The sequence below is a fragment of the Lycorma delicatula genome, chromosome 1, assembly GCF_047948215.1.
Source record: "Lycorma delicatula isolate Av1 chromosome 1, ASM4794821v1, whole genome shotgun sequence".
Lineage (NCBI taxonomy): Eukaryota > Metazoa > Arthropoda > Insecta > Hemiptera > Fulgoridae > Lycorma > Lycorma delicatula.
In genome coordinates this window covers 232800465-232823324 of record NC_134455.1, presented here as the reverse complement: position 1 = coordinate 232823324, position 22860 = coordinate 232800465, and the positions used below count along the sequence as shown (strand labels likewise).

Sequence of the window (22860 nt, the reverse complement as noted above, 5' to 3'; positions counted from 1 at the left end):
CTGAAGATTTAGATATGTTTTTGCTTGCTCGACGAACTGAATATGGAAATTTATTCGTAGAAGCATTGAAAATATTAATCTCTTTCGACACCTTTTATCTCTATGAAAAGGGGTTTTCGTCAACAGTTACGATAAAAACTAAATATACGAATCGTCTTTTATCACTTTAAAACAATTTGCTTTTGTGTGTTTACCATTGATCCACGTATGAAGAAGTGTTTAAATGAAAAACAAACTCAACCATGTTATTTATTTATTTTCTTTACATGTGTGCTTATAAATGTAAGTAAAACATTTATAATAAGTGATTTTTTCTCATAAAATGATTTCATTATTCTTTACGTGTAAAGTTAGAGGCTGATTCACGACCCTCAGGTTGAGAAACGTGCTCTAGAGTTTAGGTGCGCGACGAGAAGGAATCACTAATTTTCCATTTTTGTTAAAAAGAATACGGATAGACCTGTATCATCGAAGTTCACCATAAACAAGTACTGTCTTGTCTCTTCATGGTAATCATGAAAAAAAAAAGAAACAGTAAGACGACTGTACGCACAGATTACAATTTTTATGTTAATACATGCAAAATATTTTACTAATAGAAAGATTTGTTTTGGAAGGAGGGACATAGGAGGGAAAACAATGCAACAAGACAGACCTCGACACGCATGCGGACTAGTGAGCAACAGGGAATAAGTTGAGATCGAAAGTTAGGAGGGGAGGGACTTATGGTGACGTCAGTTGAAGGGAGATGGTATCAAAAGAAAAGTGCGTAGTGGGGATGGAAAACATAATAACAATCTTGCCATCACGGGCGGACATATTGGATTTTTAAAAGAAAAATATTTAAAGTGTAATACAAAGAAAATTGTAAGGGTCTATCGTAATCTTTTTTTAGAAATATTGCTGAATATAACAAGTAAACTAAACCAAATTATAAATTCAGACAAAGTTACACTGTGGAATTCCCACAGCGCTTAGCTAACTTCTCCTTCTCTACTTCATCTCCCCACCAACTATATAAGGAACGCTTGCTGGTTGTAGAGAGTATGCACTCTGTTGTCGGTTACGTATGTTATAGGTTTGTTCGTTAGACGTGTTATTTGCCCATTTAGACGTATACTTTGCTTTTGCGGAGTGATCGTCGAAACATGGCCCAAACAACAAGACAACGTAGCAGGAGGAATTTGTACCTCGCTGCTTTTGCAGGTAATTATATTATTATATTTTTTCTGTAGCCCATTTTGTTACAATAGCGTAAAGAACGGACATAACCTTATTTTACTTCTTAACGTGTTTCGCTTGGGACAATGTGAACATTGATATTTATTAAAAGGCTCCCCTATTCGCATTCATTTCTGTATTTTTATATTTAATTATCAAAGTATCAATATTTTATGTCTCTTGTTTAATTTTATAGTAACTTCTTTCGCTATGTCATGCGGCATTTGTAACCGAATATTAAAGTTGGTTTTTTTTTTGTTCGCCTCTTATGAAATTAATGTCCGTTAAAATGGACATGAATCGACTCAGTCTCTCATAACAATCTTTGTGATTTGTTTCTAATGTAAAATATATTTTTTGAAAATTTTGTTTAGTGCGTGTTTGGACATCAACTATTGCTCCCCATATTGAAAACATTTTGTAAAAAATTACAGCAACATTAATTTAATTCAATTGTTTTAGAATTTTTTTTTAATGAAGTGTTGGGTCATCTGTATATAAATCGAAACTTCGTATTAATTTAATTAATATTATACGCAAGCACAGTACTGAATTATCGAAATATTTTCAAAAATTGTTTTGTAAAATTATTTTATTTGTGTATTCCATTAGATTTAAATGATACTTTTGAAGGTAATGATAATTAGTAAAAAATCTTCCCATAGTATTTAGTGCTTTCAATTTTGTGCTGCTTTACGATTGTATATCTTAAAGTAATAGGTGATTTAATTGTTATTTAATGCACGATTTGTGGAGTGTATTTATGTAGTTCATTTATCGTTAATGTGTTTTTATATAATACGCTGATTTTCAGTAGAAAGCTCTGCTAAAAACAACCATTTTGTTTCGTTAGTGTTTTAAAACTAAAATATCTTGGGATTTTGTGTTATTTTTACGAGCTTGATAATCATGGTGAATAGTAGCGTATTGTTAATTCTTTTTTTATCTTAAACTTCTTACACTTTTTCTTTTCTACTTATTAAACCTTGGCCTTGAAAATTGAGTCGGTAAGTGATTTAAATTTCTAAAATAATTTTCGGAGTTAACCAAGTGAAATAGTTTTGATACCATATTTAATTAATTTTTCTCCATACTTTACAACGCTACATTACTATATCAAAATTAATGATCGTCCATATTGTTCGAGAGCGTTAGTTGTTTTTCTTAAAACTTTGGTTTGCTGAACAGATTATTTTTCTACTTTCCTTATGCGCGTTTTAATGAAAATTTTCCAAATATGTTTTTCTTCTAAATATTTTATTGGAATTGCGTGAAAATTCTTTTGTTACTAAGAATTGAAAAGTATTACCGATTAACTATTGTTGTGTGGAGTAGGCATTTTTACTAGATCTATTATATTAAGTGAGATTTTAAATATTGTGTAGAACATTCCATTATGCTCTGTGAAGGCTTTTTTATGTGAATCTCTTGTCCTGTAGCGTTACTTTTACTCATTTAAAAAAATTCTTTCCGGTAACTATAAAATAAAACAATACTAAATAAACGAATTTATTCAGCCTATTTTATCAGCTTAATATTTCTGTACTAAGTTTGCTTCACGAAGTGTGTAACTCGCATATGGTTCGAGTACGTTTAAATTTCATGTTTGTTTTATAGTGCTAGTTATTTTTGTTAATAAAAAGATTTTTCGTTTTTCTCGGCCCCCTTTTCTTTTAATCAACTAGAGACATTTTTAGAAAGCTGTTAATATGAGTCGACCAGGATAACATATTTCACCACGCGTGCAGAATGACGTAAAATTTGTGCACGACGTAATGTGAACTTGAACGTTTCAGTATCGATATTTAAGGCTATAAATTATTTTATCTCGCAAATCTATTCTTGTTATAGGTCTATTTAAAATTACTGTAAACTTGATGAATTCATACAAAGGAGTATGTTGTTTGATTTTAACTAGGTACCTAGTAGTTATTACGTTGTGTTGTAAGCTAGTTATTTAACCAATAGGTTAAATAACTAATAGTAATTAAATGGTGGTTAAATAACTAATGTTAGGCTTATTGGCCTACCATTATACACATTCTTTGTCGAATCAGTAACTCTAGTATTGCAAGTGAGCAAAACAAATTTTCTAAACACAAAAACTGTACGGTTTTTTCCACCGGTGATGCGCAGATAATGTTTATATTTGTAAATTTAGTTACATAGATACATACATAGGCGCGCCCGAGCGCGTGTGTCTCGCCTTGAATTTGAATGTGGGATTGTCTCAGAGACTTTTGGTAGGAAATGATGTATATTTTTCTTTTTATTTTATTCAGAATTGCTTAAAAACTTATTTTTAAGTGCTTATTAAGTTTTGGAAATATTGTTATTATCGAATGGAGTATAATAAAGGTAATTATTTATTATTGTAAAGCCTGATTTTATTTTAAAGTCACTGTGACTTACCATTTTTACTTGGGTAAATAATGTTGACATAAGTAATCTTAGATTTTTTTGGGGTCAAGTCTACTTAATTTTTATTCTTATTTGAGTTAATGTAGAGCAGTAAAATTATACTTAAGCAGTTGATTAAAATTGCACAAACAAATATTACACCGTAAAGCCTGTAGGAGTTTTATACGTGCAAGATATAAGGTTTAGGGTACCGTGTATTTCTGGTAGATTTGATGAATGAGTCGTCGACCCACCTTATCAAAATGAATATACCAATTATTAAATTTAAAAAAAAGGTAATCATTCCTAATTGAAAAACCTATTACATATTTGGGAAACGGCTGCTAACTAGAAAACTATCCAGATTGAGCGAGGATACTGATAAAATGTTGTTTATTGTATTCAATAAATAATATTTCCAAGAGGTAATCTTGAAGAGTTTATTCTTTATTTAAATTTTCCTTTGTGATATAAATTTTAAGATACAAATAAGACAGGTAAAGAAGGTGTTCTTGCAGTAAGAACTCCCTTGGCGTTATTTGTAATATATTTCATTTCATTTATGATATTGCTATTGGAAGAAATCAGTTGATAGGTTTAGGGCTTAAGGTCCTGTAAAGAAATTATTGTAAAGAAATTAAGGATGTTGTATAAATGTGTGAACAGAAAACAGAACCACTTTAATGAATTCCATCTGTTATTTTAATAACTCTCTTTAATTATCGAATGAATGCAAGTCGTGAATGGAAAATTTTATTAATCATTACCAAAGTAATCTATTATGTTAAAATTCATAGTTTCATGTGTTGATAATCCAGTGATGATAAAAATCATCGTTAAATTATCAACACATGAAACTATGAATCTTGATGATTCGGTTGCATGGGTTTCAACGCCCAGAACACAGCTAATATTGTCCATGAAGACCGACCGCAATCTAATTCAGAGGTCTTGATGTGTAGGAGCATCGTAATGAGAACGCTATGGAAATAATTATGGCGTATACGATCGTAATCGGCGATGAATATGCGTTTGGGTCGGCCCCCAATCGAAAAATAATGCGTGTTAGCATCCTGTGTGGAAGGTTACAAATGAAGTTTTCTTATAATATAAATAAATATTCTTATTTTTGCATTTGAAGCACTTATGGTGACAGAAAATAGACTGTAATAATAAAGTATGGAGTGGAGTACAGCATAATAAGATAATTTCAAAGAGAGATTGATTATAAATTAGAGAATATTATTGTATAGATTTAATCTAAAAATATCATTGAAACAACTAAAATAACAACCTATCAAAAAAATCGCTTATCTTTTATTTGTTCAGCCTATTAAACCGTGACATACATATTTTTCGTAACAACCGGTGTGGTAAACTACCTTGATAATAGTTTAATTTTAGGAAGGTTAGTGTTTATATTTCACAAATCATCCATTGCTTTAATAAATTCATTTTTAGTTCCGTTGATTTTGATACACTTTAAGGAAAGGCGTAAGGTAGATTACGCCATGATAATATAAGCTAATCCTTTGTGAATTAAGAGTTCCTTCTATTTCAGTCAGAAGTCTGTAGAAAATAAAAATCTATTTTAGGTTATAGTTTGATGCCCGACCAGTGCATAACCGGTTTAAATAGACTAGATAATAATTGTTCCTAGTGCTATTGACGAATCATGTCTGGAAACACCGTTTTCAGTGAATGATTTTTATAAGTGAATTCTGATTGAATAAATGAAAAAGGAATTAAAAATAATTCAAATCCGATGGAGGTTCAGATTCTTTTCAAACCATCCCGACTCGAAAGGCTTTTAGGATCTGGAAAATGTAGAATTAATACAAATTAAAATTGTAATTATTTGCTTTTTTTTAAGGAAATTTCCATTTAGTAGTTGAGCGACCTTTTAATGTTATTCTGTTGAAAAGCATCTTTTTAACTGATTTGTTTACCGTACCGATATACTATATAATAAAAATGACCTTGAATAAATTAGCGTAAGTGACTATAATAAATTACTACTGATAACATTTAATTTTTTTTAAAGATTGATGTACATATTCGAAGTCATTTTAGAATACATTTTAATTTATATTCTGGATCGAATGGGAGTTAGTAAAAAATAACTACGGCAATCTTAGTGGATTGTCATACTTCTATTTTAGCTTCTGTTTTAACTTTGTGTGTAAATTTCACCCGTATCGGAGTTTGTTCTTGAAATCATTATTCATATTATTTATTATTTTAAGACAGGGTATTTCTAAATTAGTTACACAAAAGTTACAACCTTTAATAACGGAAAAGTATTTTCCGTTATAAGAAATTTATTATTGCAATTAACTTTTTTTTAAAACAAATCTTTTTTCAGTAAATATTAAATAATATTTAACCGGTTATAAGAAATAATAAAATATAGAAATGAAATAAGTCAGCGTGAATTTAGAAACTAATAATTTAATATTAGCCAAAAAAATGAGTGTATAGTAAAAATGCTCTTTGTGTAACTTTAGATATTAATGTGAGTTCTCTAAAAAAAAATATACTTACTATTTTTGTGTAGATCTTATGTAAAATTCTATTTTAATAAGAATCTGATAGTCCAAGTTAACTTATATTTATACGTATATGTACATAAATTACGTTTAACGTGATATGAATAATTTTTTCGGTAATTTCCATATGAATAATTGGAAATCAAGTTGTTATTCCGCATTATTTTCAAGTCTCAAAAACATTTCTTATTTTAGTTAACCATTTTTCTTTGGTCCGTAAGGCATATTATTAGGATTTTAGGATTAAGAATAACTAATAAAAATCTAAAACGTAAAGAAGTATTTTAGTATCTTTATTGTTGAAGGAATACAATTTGCTGGTCATTTAAAAGCTAACAGTTCTTGGTAGATATATTAGTGGTTTAGTGACTGTTGATAACTTTTAATTTTTCTGTTCTACATGCGTCTTTGTTTAATTAATTTGTTTTTAATGTGATACGTGCTTGTCGGCATATTTCATTTTATTATAATTAATGATTTATTGTTTCATTTTGAATCTGTAGAGCTTTGTAATCTTGCGATAAACTGGTACTATTTTTAAAATAAAAAGCCGGGTGGAAATTGATTGTTCTCTAAACCGAATTTTTTTCAGTTAAAAAAAATTCGTGCTTGTGTGTTCCATTTTTTAAATTGCCCCAAAAATTATAAACTGTTTATTTAAGTTATCCGTACCGGGGTAAATGCATCACTATTACGACTCGGCATGTGGTAGAGAAACTTACAGTAGAAATATTTAACGTAAATATTTGTTAAAGGAATCGAATTTTCGTAGTCTATAAGGTATTTAGGAGGATTTGGTTAATTTTTTCTTACATTTTGGAAATTTAGGAAAAAAATATTTTGTAACATCCTTCAACTTCAGTTACGTTTGTTTTTAATTGTATTTTTCGTCCTCCCTACATTCCGCACGATTTTCCGTTTTTTAGTTTTGAGGATGAAATCTTTTCAAAACATCCTCTATATTTTATTGTTTTGCTTAAAAAAGAAAAACTTTCGCATTCGCTAAGGCACATGGAGGTATAATCTTTAAAGTAACAACGCAAATATTTCCATACTTTGGGCCTTACTTTAAAGATCTTTAGTTTTATTCTGTGGGAAAACTCGTTTCACGGCTAACTAATGGATGTAATCGGTACAATTTATCAATTCAGACATCGTACATTTGACTGTTATTCTGTACGAGTATATATTCTCGATAGGGGTGTTACTAGCGCATTAGAACTCGCAATCGGTAGGTTTATTTTTGAAATAATTAAAAAAGATCTTTAGTTCAATCGCTTTAACTTTATAATAATAATAATAAAGTATAACTTTATTTATTAGGAAATAAGAATAATATATGCTTTCTTAATAAGCTGTTTTGAAATATGGCAGTACATAGATTTACCGTGAGCTAATGACCGTGAGCTAATTTTTTTTTGCAATTGATTAGACTATGAACACCTGCTATGTGGGGTAACGTTGTTGCTATTGGGTCTGTTTTTATGTAAATTGTTACATTTAATACCATAAATACAATACATTATTTTAAATAAGTTACTTTGTTTTATTGAACCACATTCTATAGATCAACATTTTCCACTAATTGGTCTTTTATTTTTGATTTGTCGTTGTAATAGTATACTTGCTAGGAATTTTTAAAGAAGATAAATAACTCTGTGTAACATTACGTAAAGAATTAATTGTTAATAGGATAGAGCGGTGACAAACCTCGGTCGTACTAGTTTACCGCACGTAGTTTAATATAATCTCGGCTAGTTGTAAAAAAAAATTCTGTTGAATAAATAAAAAAGTACAGATTAGAAATACAACATAACATATTAATCCTTTGTAAAGCGGCCTATAAAAAGGTAAATCTAAAAAAAAAAAATTAAAAAATCGTATAATAAAATATTAATTTACATAATAAAGTAATGAATGTATTTGAAATTACATAATAGTTTAAAAAAAAATCAGGAACGATCATCTTTTAACTTCGATTATTTATTTTTTTTGTTTACGTTACATTTCATAATTTTTCTTCTTTACATAATTTAACAAAATTTTTTTTTATGAGTTCACATCGTAAAATTATTATGATTTCAAGAGTTACTAACTAACCGTAATATTTCCAGTAATTATTTAATTCTTTTTGATTAGCTAAATTGAATTTTAAGTTAAGTGGTTTTTTAAGCATGAGTACAAAGAAAAATCAGAATATTTGCTAAGTCATTTAGCAGATATTTTATTTAGATGAAACGTGATAAGAGTTTGCAGTTGCTGTTGGATGAAGCAACAAAGAGAAATAACTGTTCAGCAATATAGTTTGGTATAGGCGATGTCGAGAATAATATTGCTCTGCAACCATTTCGGATGTAAGGTATACTACGGTTATAATTTTCTTAAATATGACTTCATTATCTGGTATTAAAAAATTAAAAAAAGAAAAAAAATGGTGTAATTTACATGTAAATGTGTTAGAGTAATTTAAATAAATAAAAAAATAATAATTTGTTACATTTTTCAGAAGAGAATTACGATCTTGATTGTTGTAGGGCTTACTCGTAAAAGATCTGTTTTGTATAAATTTTTTCAGTTACCTAATCACAAAGCAAGTATGTTTACATATAAATTTTCAACTTTTCAGAATTTAAACGAAATTAGCTGTAATTTCAGAAATCATTTCTGCATTCCTAAATTTAGTCATAACCGTAAGAATTAATTTGTTAGCCCGAATTAAAAGTAACTTGAACTTTTAACATTAAGAAATAAATCTGTAATTTTCATCACTTTGAAAGAATTATGGAAGTGCTGTATTGTAATAATGTCGAATAAGTTGAAAACGCTGAACCGCTTTGTATTTGTTCATTCAAGTGTTCTAATAAACTTATTGTTATAAACTTTTATGGCCAACTTTTTTGAACTCGCATTCTTATGACGGACCCCGGAAAAACTTGATATTCTTTCACAGAAAATAAGTTTACTTCGTTTACTACGAATAAGTTTCTCGATAGCGTACTTAAAGAAACTAATTTTACTTAAAAGTTCCTCGTTACAAAGCTTTTAGATATCAGTCGTAGTAAAGAAAAGTAAAACTGTTACTTGAAACTCTTAGACGCAAATCAGTGTATAATAATTCTATTTTCCTGTAAATAACATTAATGATATACATATCAAATTTCGCTTTGTGATGACTCATTAAAATTAAAATTCAACGGGTTTTTTATAACATGTTTATAAATTTCCATATAACCTTTCAATAATTAAATTCACGTTAAAAATTAGTGGACAGAAAAGATACGTTTTCAGAAAAGATGCGTAGTATTACTTTCTACAAGATAAGCGCACTAAGATTATTGTAGGATAAATAAAAAATATTAGTTTAGTGCGGTAATGTAGTCCTGATTTTGCTCCTCTTTGTGGGTTCATTCTTTAGGGGTTTCTCCTCTCATTTTGGGTCTCATTTTTATTATTTTGGTAATGCTTATGGATTTTGTTGCTTGCAGTATATTAATAAATTTACTTCAAAATATTAAGTGAAATCTTTTAATACTTTGTATTTGTTTCTTCTAGTTACTTCTACTCCTACTTACTTTCTACTAGTATACTAGCTTGGCAAACCTAAGAAGGTCTTGTAGTTTCCTTCCATTCTTAGTACGTTAAGTGGATGTTTCGTTTCATTCAGTAAGGTCTGGTTGCGAAACTTTATATAATTCACTTAAATTCAATTAAATTTGATTCATAACCGTTTTAAGGGTTAATATATGAAGACGTGTGGCGGGTTTGGCATATAGATTTAACACCCACCTTCTCACGTGGAAGGTTGACGGTTCAGTGACAAACCGGAAAATTTGTATTTCATCCCCATCGTTTCCTCTGCGGTTCCTTAGACTATTATGATTGGTTTTCATCAATAGCCTTCCTGGATACATTTTATGGACTGCGAACTTAGGGTAAAAAAAAACTCTTACGTAATTCTGCGCAAGACCGATATTTCGTTAATTTGGTTTTAATATTTTTTAAATTTGTTTTTATAATGATATCAATAGATACCGCAGATTAAGAAATGTAAACGATCCACTTGCAGCATTAGAACGAATCGCGTTTCTTACTTGCATCGATAAAATTTTTTCGACCTTAAATTGAGCGTAACTTGAACGTAATTGGTTGAAGATTCAACCAATCTTCATCAAATTTTCACGTTCATAACTCCAGATATATTACTAAAGCATATTTAAATTTTTATGAAATTGATCTAGTGTTTGGAGATTTTTGGGCCAAAAATTTTATACATAAACCTATAAATATATAATGAAATCCTAATTTAAGTGAATGGAATTTTTGTACTCCTCATACCTCCAAATGTAAAGAAAACTCTTCTTCACTCCTGCTTCCACCGTGCGACCGAAATTAATACCGTAATTTTCTTCGAAAAGTTGGTAAAAAACAAGACGGACGGGCGCGCGCACACACACACGGGCCAGGGCCAATTAAAAAAAATGCTGATTAATTCTTCACAAAAAATGTTTTATATTCTCTCTTATTATTTGGGACAGTTGGATTTTTAAATCTAGAGTCTAATAGTTCGTCTTTGTTTTGTTAATAAATATAATTATAGCAAGTTAGTTGTCTTGTTTTGTTGCAGAATGTAAGTTCATATCCAGTTTATTTTAAGTTGTATTTAATAATTGTTTATGATTGACATGTTATGTTAGGTTTTTTTTTAATAATCTCAGACTGGTTTTCTTTAAGTTTCATTTTCTGTAATTTTGTTTTTAGTCAATTCTGAATGGAAGCCTTTATTAGCCCCCTTATTATTTTGTCAAACTATTCTGTTACGTAATAGTCTTTATTAATTTCAGTTTTTAGGCTCTGCTGGTTGCATTTTTTATGTCATTTTATTATTACTTTGTTCTGGAGGGGAAGATATATATATCTCGTTGTCATTTAGTTTTAGTGTTTATCTTCTTATTAAAATACATATTTCTGTTGTTTTTTATTTAAAAAGAATTCCTTTAATGTACTGTGCGCGCTCCCGTTTTTTTACGTATAATTTTACCAAAAATGTTTCTTTGCGAAATTTTTTTAACGTAATCAAGAGACAAATAACTGCGGATTCCGAGCTTTGCCAGTATGATGTGATATTCGGCGAGAGTGGTATCGTCTCGGCCTTTCATCCGGAGGTACCGGGTTCGAATCCCGGTCAGGCAATGGCATTTTTCACATACGTTATAAATCATTCCTATCATCCTATGAAGCAATACCTAACGTGGTCCTGGAGGTTGTGATAAATCTTTTAGTCTTTACATTATTTGGCATTTGACAAAGAATGTTTTTCATTATTGTTCGTTTATTATTTTTGGTAATGAATAATAGTCAGGTTAGGGGGGGTTTGTTTTATTTGATCACGTGAGTGCTGGCAGTCAGCATGCCGTCTCAGATTATTAGCCAAGACAAGCCCCCTTGCGTTCATGTAGCAAGCATGTATTTATTTTCGTGAGTTTTTGAGCGCGATCGCGAGTGTGCGTTCAGTATGTATTATTCTGACCGCTATTGTGTTTTATTATTAACCTCTCTTCTTTATATCCCTACCTATCAGGCAACGTACCTTCTTGAACTAGTTATATCCAGTTTTGGCACACAGCGTCTGTCCTTAACCTCTCCAAGAATACTCTCAGTTGCTGTTGCAAAAAATAATAGTGTGATATTCTTATTCATTATTGTTTGTTTTTTCTTATGGCAGTTTAATATGTAGGTCTATTTTTTTACCTATACGTAGTAGCCTTCATTTAACAAAAAAAAAATTTTTCCGCTTTTTTATATTCAGTTTATTTTATATATATATATATATTGTCAGGTTTAATTTAAATTTATTCAGAAAAAAAATATTATTAAAAATATCTTTTACATCATAATTTTATTAATAAATACAAATTTGTAGAAATGTATTTTGTTTGGTTAATGAATTATAAAAAAAAAAAATAGTTAAAATGACACATTTCTATATATTCGTAACTCATGAGTTTGACATTCACTTATCAGTCGTATCAGTTTTTGCGAAGTAAATTATTACAGACATTTTGACCTGTCTTAACAGCACCACCCTTCCGGGGTGTGGTTATGTATAACGGTTCTTTCATATTTCATAGTGTAGGAAGCAACTTTTTCTAGTCGGTTAGCTTCAGCGTGTTAGTTTCTGTGAGCGTCCTTCAAACATTGATTTAAATTTACTAATTGTGGTGTGAAGTTAATCATTTTCTATTTAGGGCTGGATTTCGTTATTAATATTATAAAAAATGATTCAGGGTACTTTCGACATTTGAAGTTGTTTCGTTGAGTCTTTCCAAGTATTATATTTCGTTTTATCTTACTTCATATGGAGTTTGTCAAACTTCATGTCAGATGTGATCTAATTTTTTTGTTATTCCTTCCGTTCTAGAAAATAAACTGATGTTAATTTATAACATCCTATCGGTTGTAAGTAGTACATGTAAGTCATACTTACTAGCCTATATTTTTTATCAAGTGGTTTCAGTACTGCAGTATTGTCTCTTGTAGATGAAATAACATCTACAGTGTGAAACACAGTTCCCGATGTCGCTTAACCTATTTATCTTGTAGCTCGTTTTTCTTTGTTTAATTCTTTTATAAAGAGCGTAATCAGTTTCATCTTGAGAAAAAACATTTGTAAACTATTAATGTCCTGTTTTATTTGTCACAAATATATTAACATGACTTTTTGTACTGTTCCATGCTATTTTTCTAAAATTTGATTTGGTATTAACTGTGTAACTGTAAAATATTCGTTTGGTAGATTAATCAGAAGTAAGTTTAGCCGACTACTTCAGCAGTTGAGTATTTGTTAATTCTAAATCGCAAACTTCGATGCATCAATTTAAATGACATTTCCGTCAAATCGACGTTTAGTCAGGTACTGATGCGTGTGTATGACCAAATAAAATAACGTGGCACACGACTTAATTATTAATTGCTTATTTATAAAATTCCCTTTAATTTTACTTGCCTAATAAAAAACACTTTTTTATTCTCCCACAGTTCGGTAACTATACAAATTTTTAAATATGTATTGATATTTCTGATTGACTCTAATAAGTTGTTATGGCTTGTGTGAACATTAATAGTGACTGAATATGCTTACGTTATAATCTGTACTCTTTCTAGCACGTAACATGTTTGGCAGATAAGACTTCATAATTGCTTTTCTTAACAGTTGTATGGTTAACAATGGTTTGTTAACATATCATTTGATATGTTTGTTTCGGAATACTTGATTAGGTACTACGTTCTGACCAAACTATACAATAATCGTATTTGAAAGAATTTTGTACTTGTTTGACTACGAGTAAATAAGTGTAATTCGAAAAGTTGCTTCCGTGAAATAGTAAGTCAGCTATTTCAGAAATTATAATACGTTTATTGTAAGCTGAAGGTGTGTGTTTTAGTGTACCGAAAAAAAATTCTTAATAAACTTAATCCGATATTTTTTAATAAACGAGAGTAAGAAGTGGTGACGATTAAGAAGTTAGATATAAAAGTTTTCTTTTAGTGATCGTTCCTCGTTAGCTTAGCTACGATCCCTAACTGTCTGCTAGGATTTAAAAATTAATCAACTCCCATTATCAAAGATAATTATTGCCAACTATATGCATAACCTACTACAACAATTTTGATTTAAAATTGAAAAGTAAACCGGAAGTTTCGGTTTTTTTTTGTTTGTTGAATATACGAGTAATTATGCTTCGTTAGTGCAGAAACAGGATGCCATTCTGTATCTCTTTGTGAAGTTCAGAAGTAAATAATAATTTTTCTCGTATATCCGATTTTTATCTTAATATTTCGAGGTAATCTTGCTTTTTCTCATACCGCAAAATCTTAAAATTTTAATTGTATAACCAATCACTATCCGTGAAATTAATTTTTAAAACTGTTGATGAACATGCTATTGTTGGTCGTTTGAAATCACTTGTGCGGAACATACTGATGGTTCGGCGAATTATACATTTATCGACGTCTCATATATAAACCTTCTTCTTCTGGCGTGATCGTTCTTGAGAAGTGTGAAGAAACTATTTCCGAGAACTTAATTCTTTTTAGCTTGTTTCAGAATCCTCGTATTATGACTTTTTGAAATGTCGATGCATCCGCTACTTTCTGTTGAACTTGTGTCACTCGTGTGAAGATAATACAAAATAAACGCGTTTCCCTTATTTCTTTTTTCATAAATTTGAAGAAATTATATACAGTTTCTTTTGTTTTATTATATAATACTTTTTTGCCGCCAAGTTAATTAACTACTCCATTGAACAATTTGTAGATAACAAGAAATCTAACTATACATAACGAGGCTAACGTTAATACTAATAACCCAAAACTTAGGTCCTTTCTTAATGATCTGTTTGTGACCATTCCACGTTATTTCGTGGTATATTTAATGCTATTTAAAGTAACTGTTTGCTTATTAATTGATAGTAACTATTTGCTTCCGAGCCACTTCCAGCCATGGTGAGAGATAAAAAATATTTTCTACTCCGATTCTCCTTCCGCTAACCTCGACAACAATCTATATATTATTTGAAATGAGTGTCTCAAATAAAATCTACTTAATTTCCTTGGAACAAAAAACCACTAGACAACGTTTTTGTTATTGTCATTATATCTGAAATATTCACTGTACCAAATCATGACATTCAACACAAATAAACTGTTGCAGGAGTATTTGTATATAATTTACAATTAATTCATATTTAAAGTATATACTCGTATTTTAGTTTTGAGTTATAGTGCTCATTCTACAAAGATTGAGATTTCTTGCATGCCTTAATTGTTGGTAAAACTAATGAATCTTTCGTTCATTGCAAAATTGGTATTGAATCCAAAACTGAATTCTATATTTCTTGATTGTAACTTCTTGTATTTTATAACCGGACGTGAAGTAACGTGAGATACAGCTTCCGTACGGTTTGCGACATACTCAAAAAGTTTAGTTATTTCACTAAAAATAAAGGATGAATTTTTTCCGACTTTTCGAAGAAATTTTTCTTTCGAAGAAAGACGATTTTACTTTCGGTCGCATGGTGGTGTTGAGGGGGAAAATTAATTTTCATTACGTTTTGAGGTATCAGAAGTACGAAATACGCTTTATTAGAAATATATAATATTTGTATAGCTCGAAAATCCGCAAAACTGCCTAATCAATTTCATTAAAATTTAGATATGCTCTACAAATGCATACACTTCCGATACAAGAAGTTGTGGGTGTGAAAATTTGATTGTTCCTAAGTTACGTTCAATTTTAACGCATGGTAGTATTGAGGGGTAAAAATCAAGTTTCTTTACATTTTGAGGTATCGGGAGTGTTTTCGGCAGTCGGTAAAAAGAAAGAGTTTCTTTTTACCGACTGCCGAAAACTGATCGAGGAAGATTGAAGTATTTTTACCCACACGTGTCTTTTCCGATGAGTTCGAAGCTGAATATCTCGCTTCATAATCGAGGTAAAATATTGAGAGTAGTTAAGTCTTACAAATTAGATTCTCTCTCTTTGTTTTTTTATTTATTTATTTATTAACCTATAAAACTTCATTTCATTACTAAAATTGTTTAAAAAAAAGAAATTTTTGAAAATCTTTCTTAAAGAACGGATTGAAACTGGTAAACGATCGTTCAAAAATTAAAATTTGACGAGGACACAATGGAAGTATTATCTGTATAGTATTAAATTTTTTAAAAGTGTGGTATTAAGCAGTTAATAAGACGTACTTAAGAAGTTACTCGTATGTTTGATGTATTAGACGCGAATGTAAAAGTACGTATTCAAAAAGTTATCCAAAAAGAGTATTTTGCTTTAATTTTCTGAAGAAAAATTTTAGTAAAGGAATTAATTCTATCAATAGAAAGGCATTTAACAAAATAAGAACAACATAAATTTTTTACTTTTATTATGAAAGGAGTTATTAATCTTCAGACACAACAGCAAAGATACAGCGTGGTAAGTTTTGAAACAGGTATGAAATAAAGTAATTGAAAGAATATTGAAATCATGATTCCTTTAATGTAAACTTTGATGTTATATTTTTATTATAAATTCCTGTTTCTTGTTTTATAATTTTGTTTCCTGTTTTATTGTTTAATTTATCTTTTTTACACTATTTTTTATGAATAAAAATGAAATTAAAAGTATAAAAATATCATTTAATTATTTACATTCATAATCTTAATTCATCTGATAACTTAATTTCTACTTTTTTGATTAATAAATTAAAATTGTTGAATGTTACATTATGAAGTAAGACTAAAAAAAAAGTACAGTAAAAATTAAACTGATCCCTGTATGAATGTGAAGTGGGTGAAACGTTGCCAGTAGGATAAAAAAATTAGCGTGGAAGGGGTCACAAGGAAATTAACCCGCTGAAAATGGGCCTTCAATTTATGAATATGTTTTATGTCTGAGTTTACCGGTAGAACAGAATCTTGCATCAAGTTTGTTTGTTAGTTACAAGTATTCTTTCTTATCATCTCACTTCGTACGAACAAAAACAAATTGCTGTACTTTTCAATCAGTGTCTCACCTGCCTATTCTAAAAAGTCCTCGTTATATTCCTCGCTGCGTTGCTTGCTAATGACTATAAGTAGCTCTTTATTATTAATTGTTATTGCTTTATATTTTCCGTTTTAAATTATGTGTTATTTTAATATAATAAATATCTACAGTTTTACGAGTTAATTTGTTTAATTGTTTTGAGTGGATTAAATTATAATTTCTTGTCATTGTTTTGTTCAGGTTATTCCATTAATCCTGTTGGATTGATATTACTTTTATTACCAAAAACATTAATATCACTGGTTAATCGGAAGTGGTTTACAATGCTATTTTAATTGCTTGTTTATCATTTGGACCTAGGTTCAAAGTTAACTGAATTATTTATCATTTATTCCTTGTATACTGCTTCCATATCACATTGTAAATTTCCTGTTTTTAAAAATTATACTGGATCGTGAATTTAGTTTTACATCTATGGGGCAGGATCTTGAATTTTGTGTTAAAGATTTATGAAAAATGTCCGATAATAGTTAAAATGTTTAGCATCATTTAAAAAGATTGTTTTATTGTACAAATTTTAGTGTGTGTTTAGCTTTAAAGAAACTTATACAGAATAAACCGGTTGTTATACTTCACGAAATGTTTGCTAGGACAATCTCATATTTCGTATGGATGCGAACAGTACAGATGATTTCTGATGAAGCCGATCAAAATGTTGCATCTCGCTGTGAAGTGACAGAGTCTTTGTTTGAATCACCGTTAAAGAAAAAAATCCCATAATAAATGGGCAATTGTTGATATAAGAGAAGGATTATGAGACTATACTTTGTAGCACATTGAGATAAAATTTGTAATGAATAATTGTCAAATGTGTTTAGTGAAAACGAGTTATGTTCGTTGCACATTTTATATCTAGCTTTAATTACTTTGACCACCGGGTTGGTCTAGTGGTGAACGCGTCTTCCCAAATCAGCTGATTTGGAAGTCGAGAGTTCCAGCGTTGAAGTCCTAGTAAAGCCAGTTATTTTTACACGGACTTGAATACTAGATCGTGGATACCGGTGTTCTTTGGTGGTTGGGTTTCAATTAACCACACATCTCAGAAATGGTCGAACTGAGAATGTACAAGACTACACTTCATTTACACTCATACATATCCTCATTCATCCTCTGAAGTATTATCTGAACGGTAGTTACCGGAGGCTAAACAGGAAAAAGAAAGAAAGAAAGAAAAGCTTTAATTACCTTGATTTTGTTAATACCTTTAAAGTTATCTTTATAACAATCTTAATAATTCTTTCAGGCGTGTTAATTGTAATTCGAAGAAAACTTAAGCATATTTTACCATAAAAATGTTGTAAAATTATATATCGGTCAACATCATTATTGAATTAATCGGTATCACATTTTTTCTCATGTGATTTGTCTAATAAAATAGGATCAATTTGATGCATACTTTTTAATGAACTCGTTTTTAAATATTTTATTTTCTCGGTGTTAAAAATGCGCAGGAATAATGTGCATTTTTTAACTGTTGTTTTATTTGATTTAAGTATTATACGCTATACATATTAAATATGAATATGTGGCACGGTTTCAACCATTTTAATAAAGTTAATATAACACCTATTGGATTAATCTAATCGGAATAATAAAGTAAAATTCTAAACCTTGATAAATTTGTTTTAATTTTTCAATTTATATAGAGTTACATTAAAAAAACGAACAAACTTTATTTTAATATTTTAATGAAAGTAGGTACGTTAAAAGCGATTGCGGAAAATGTAAATATGAAGAGAGTACCAGTGTGGTGACCTTCAATCGCCGATTATCTTCAAATAGATAATAGTTCGTAGGAATTGCGATAAGAATAGTTAATTTTACGATGAATAACATGATTTATTTTTTTTTTGTCCATTGACTCTCGTACATTTACTTCTTTAAATTTTAGGTTTTGTAAAATTTTATTGTTTGAAATATTTTTATCACCACATAGACTGAAATAATTAAATATTGCTGTAAAAAACGATTTTGATAAGTAATGAAAAATATTTTTTTTCTGTTTGTAATTTGATAGTTACGAGAAATTAACTGAACGAACAAATTAATATCCAATTAAATTTGTGATATTTAAATGTCTCATGTAGATGAAAATGGCAGGAACTCCATAAATAAATAAAAATAGCGATTGATATTAAAAAAAAATTACGTGTACTTTTATGTGGGGATATCGTATTCTGTTATTTTTAATATATAATTTTTCATTACGTCCGCTAAGATCAATTATTACTCTAGTCGACAAGTGTTCAATATTTTTGATTTTTATTTGTCCTCTTACTTTAACTAGGCAATCTGAGTATCGGGAATAATTATTTGCACTGGGAAATGGCAAGGGATTACCTAATAAGAAAATTACGTCTTTACCGAGCATCTCGCCTTCAATCTTCTGTTAGCGTGATCTGTGTTAAGAGGAGACTCCTTTGGATAAGCATTTGTTTATAATTTAGCAAAATCGATTTGTTTTTCCCAGAAAGTTAACAGCATTTTTTTAAAAGGGAAATTATTTTTTTTTACAGTGTTATTTTTCTGTAGCTCAGTATTATATTCTGCTCTCTGGGTTGATAGTTTTTCTGCACGATACCTTAGCGTCAGTACATGTAATTAAAACTGAGTTCCAAAGGTTGAATAGAATAATGTGGAAAAACAATATTCATATAACGTGTATGTCTAGTAAAATATTTTGTGTATTCATGTGTTTCGTGTGTACGTAAACTACGTATCGATTGTAATATTATATTCTTGTTCATTCTACCATAGATAATGATGGCAATAATGTAATTTCGTTCGCGCTGATGTAAGTCAGCAAAATTAGTAATTTATATTGTATTTTCTCTAATTTATGTATACTGACGTAAACCGGCAGCAATTATGTCTAATTATTCTGTTACTTGTGTACACTGATCCGATCGGTGTCTTTTTTTTTTTTGTTAACGCCATTAAGGTTTATGCATCAGAAATTTTATTTCGTCTAACCAAATTTTTGTTTTAACTATTTGAATTCTTATACACGTAAATAAATGCGATAAAATTATCATAATTGATAACAGCAAATTTCATTGGGAGCTACGCTCAAAACGGATTTCCTGATAAGAGGCTGTTCGGAAAATGTGTTCCTTGCGACTCAAATTTATTGACTTAGTTGTTTATTATTATCATGTAAATTGGGTTTGGGAATTTCCTTTTAAAATTATTACCGGATAGACGGAACGATTGAAATTGTAATTAATTCTTTCAGTATCCCATTTGCGTTTTAAAAACTATCCCGAAAATTTAGAGCCTAGTATTTACGAATGAAAATATTAATAATAGCCGGTTTTTTAAAACTTTGTCATAATACAAAGTCTTTGTTATGTTGTTTTTCAATTTTAATTGACCTACTGATCCAGGAGGGTTCGAGTACAAATAAATAAATGAGTAATGATGGTTGTTTTCTTTGTTTATGTCCCGTACATCATGTAATATCTCTAATTTTTTAACGTTATCTTGTGAGTAAATAATATGCTGTTAAATTGTTAAGTTCTGTTGTTTGGTAAGGTAGACATTATTGTACGGTATTTTAATTTTATCCAAACTTAATGAATCAATATCATTGTTGTTTCGTTTTTTTTTTTTATAACAATGCATAATTTTGTACCGGTCACTGTGTCATATTTCGAGGTGGTATCGTATCAGGGTTTTCTATATTTTATCAAGTAATGGCACGACGAAGCAACGATTTCTGGAAGATAAACTACATAGCATAAAATATTTTGTTTGAACGGGTTCTTAATTACTTACGTTGACGCAAACACAAAACAACAAATTTAATGCTAATTGGCCTATCTAAGATAATAAAATATAGATAAATGTTTAAACAACTGGAATTTGTTTATTTAAACGGAGCCATTTCTGTCATTCAATGAAGTAACAGATTAACAGTAAACTAAACAAGTGAAAGAAGCATATACTATAACAGTATTAATATATCAGTTGTATCTACTGTAACTATAATTCTTATTAGTTTTAAAAATTTGCTGTTAAATTTACACAAAACATATGTATTACTCAACGAAGTTGTGGTCGGCAAGAGCAGGAAAAAATTATTAACTCTGCTGATTTCAGCGTTAGAAATTTATTCATTATGTCCTTATTTTCATGTCTATTTATTTTTCGTAGATACGAATTTTTCGTATCTACAAACAGTATATACCGATTAAACGATAAATACTGGGGGCCAATTGATGTAATGGTGCTAAGCATGCCGATATCTGAATCAGCTAGTCGTGTTCAGTTCAAGGGTCTTTTTTTGTATTTATTCATTTGTGCGATCTATTTGAAAAAAAAAACAAAAAAACAGTACGTAACGTTAAACGTAAAATGATATAAAACTCCTTTGTATTTCAGTATGTTTTTCATAGTAAGTTAAGTGTAACTCCCCAAATACAATTACATTTTAAAATGAGCATGTAAAATGAATTCCCTCAGAAAAATACTAACTCAAGTTTGAAAAAAAAAAAAAAATGTATATTTTTGTAAATACAATATACGTACGTATTATAAATATACATATTTATATGTATACAATTACAAATAATAAATATAATTACGTGAAACTATTCTCATTATTTTTCTCTTTACTTTAAATATAAGTATATGTATACGTACTTTTTTTAAAAAAAAAATGAGTTCTCAGAACCCAATTATTCTATCGAATTGCTATTTTAACTCTATTAAACATTTATAACAGAAAATCACAAACATATACACATACATCACGACAAGCTTCAGTCCAATGCATCACAACTTATCCTTGGCACTGCACGGGATTGATACCCATCAGGCATGACTACGTGCGAATTTTGGCTCTTTCCTCAACTTTCCTAAAATTCTGATTAAAGGAAAGAAGTTTGAAGACAGAGAAGAGATCAAAAGATGTGCGACAAGCGAATTTATGTTGTTCACAAAAAATGACATTGAAAAAGTGCTTCAATTAATGGCTGGGATAAGTGTTTTATCAGAAGGGGCCAAATCATTGAACTAAATAGGTTAAATATTTTTGTGTTAATGAGCCAAGGACGGATACTTATTGATCACACCTCGTGTGTGTGTATGTGTGTTTGTATGTGTGCATATATATATATATATTCGTATACGTATTGTTTACTCGCTCGCTTAGTTTACAAATTAAACCTTGTTCAGTGTTTCGTTATTTTATTAAGCACTAATTTAAGCAGCAGGAAATGCGTCATTTTCATTTAAAGGACAATGTGGTTTACTCGCCTTTATTGATGTTTTTTGCAAGCATGTCCCAGTTTAAAATCGACAAAGTTAGTCGCATATGTTGTTAAATTGAATTAAAAAAACAATAAAAAAAATAATTTTTCGTTTTGGTGATTATTTCGACGATAATGATTTTAAAAAAATTAAATTAGTTCTCAGAACCCAGTTATTTTATCGAAATGAGGTTTTAACAGTAGTAAACTGACTGATAACAGAAAATAAAAAATGTAATATTAAAATAATGCTTATCAAAAAATGTATGTTTATAAAGAAATTACGTATAGTTTCGAAGTGTTCGCGGAAATCAGTGAATCAAGTTCTACTCGGTACGACGTAAGTTGTAGCCTAGAAGTTGGCACATAATTACTCTTTAATGTTATTATGAGAAATCATTTGGGATAATAAATATTTTGCGATTAGAAACGTAATAGCTTTTATACTGTATTATGTAGCCTAAAGAAATGTAATGACCTATAACAATAATTTGCACTTTTTAAAGCCAAGAACTAAAACATTTAAGTGAGTATAAAAAATAACAAATCTACATAGCAAACGTGAACGAACTTTTCTTGCTATTTTAATGAGTTCTTACTGAAATAACCTTTAACAGAACAGGCTGAAATATTGTGCTTTTTTCGATCTTTGGTTCAAAATTAACAGCTCACACTCCAACGGTTTCTTCGTTAGCCAAGTTATTATTAATTTGGTTATTAGCAAGTCAGTTGATAAGAAAATATTTACGTACAACCGTATTTCTGTAAGCCAAAATCCGCGTAATATACCGTAAATGTTGAGTGCCACTGTGATAATTAATCCGGCCAGCTAGCACTATCC

At 29.5% G+C, this 22860-nt stretch overlaps 1 protein-coding gene across 1 annotated transcript in view; it reads left to right on the top strand.

Moving 5' to 3' along the window:
• The first annotated feature begins 1033 nt into the window (after positions 1 to 1033).
• Positions 1034 to 22860, top strand: part of LOC142329552 (facilitated trehalose transporter Tret1-like) — a 66276-nt gene continuing 44449 nt past the window's right edge. Inside the window, exon 1 of the mRNA XM_075374226.1 lies at positions 1034 to 1206. Coding sequence (XP_075230341.1) covers positions 1149 to 1206 — 58 coding nt within the window. The 5' untranslated portion in view covers positions 1034 to 1148. The remainder of the gene's footprint in view (positions 1207 to 22860) is intronic.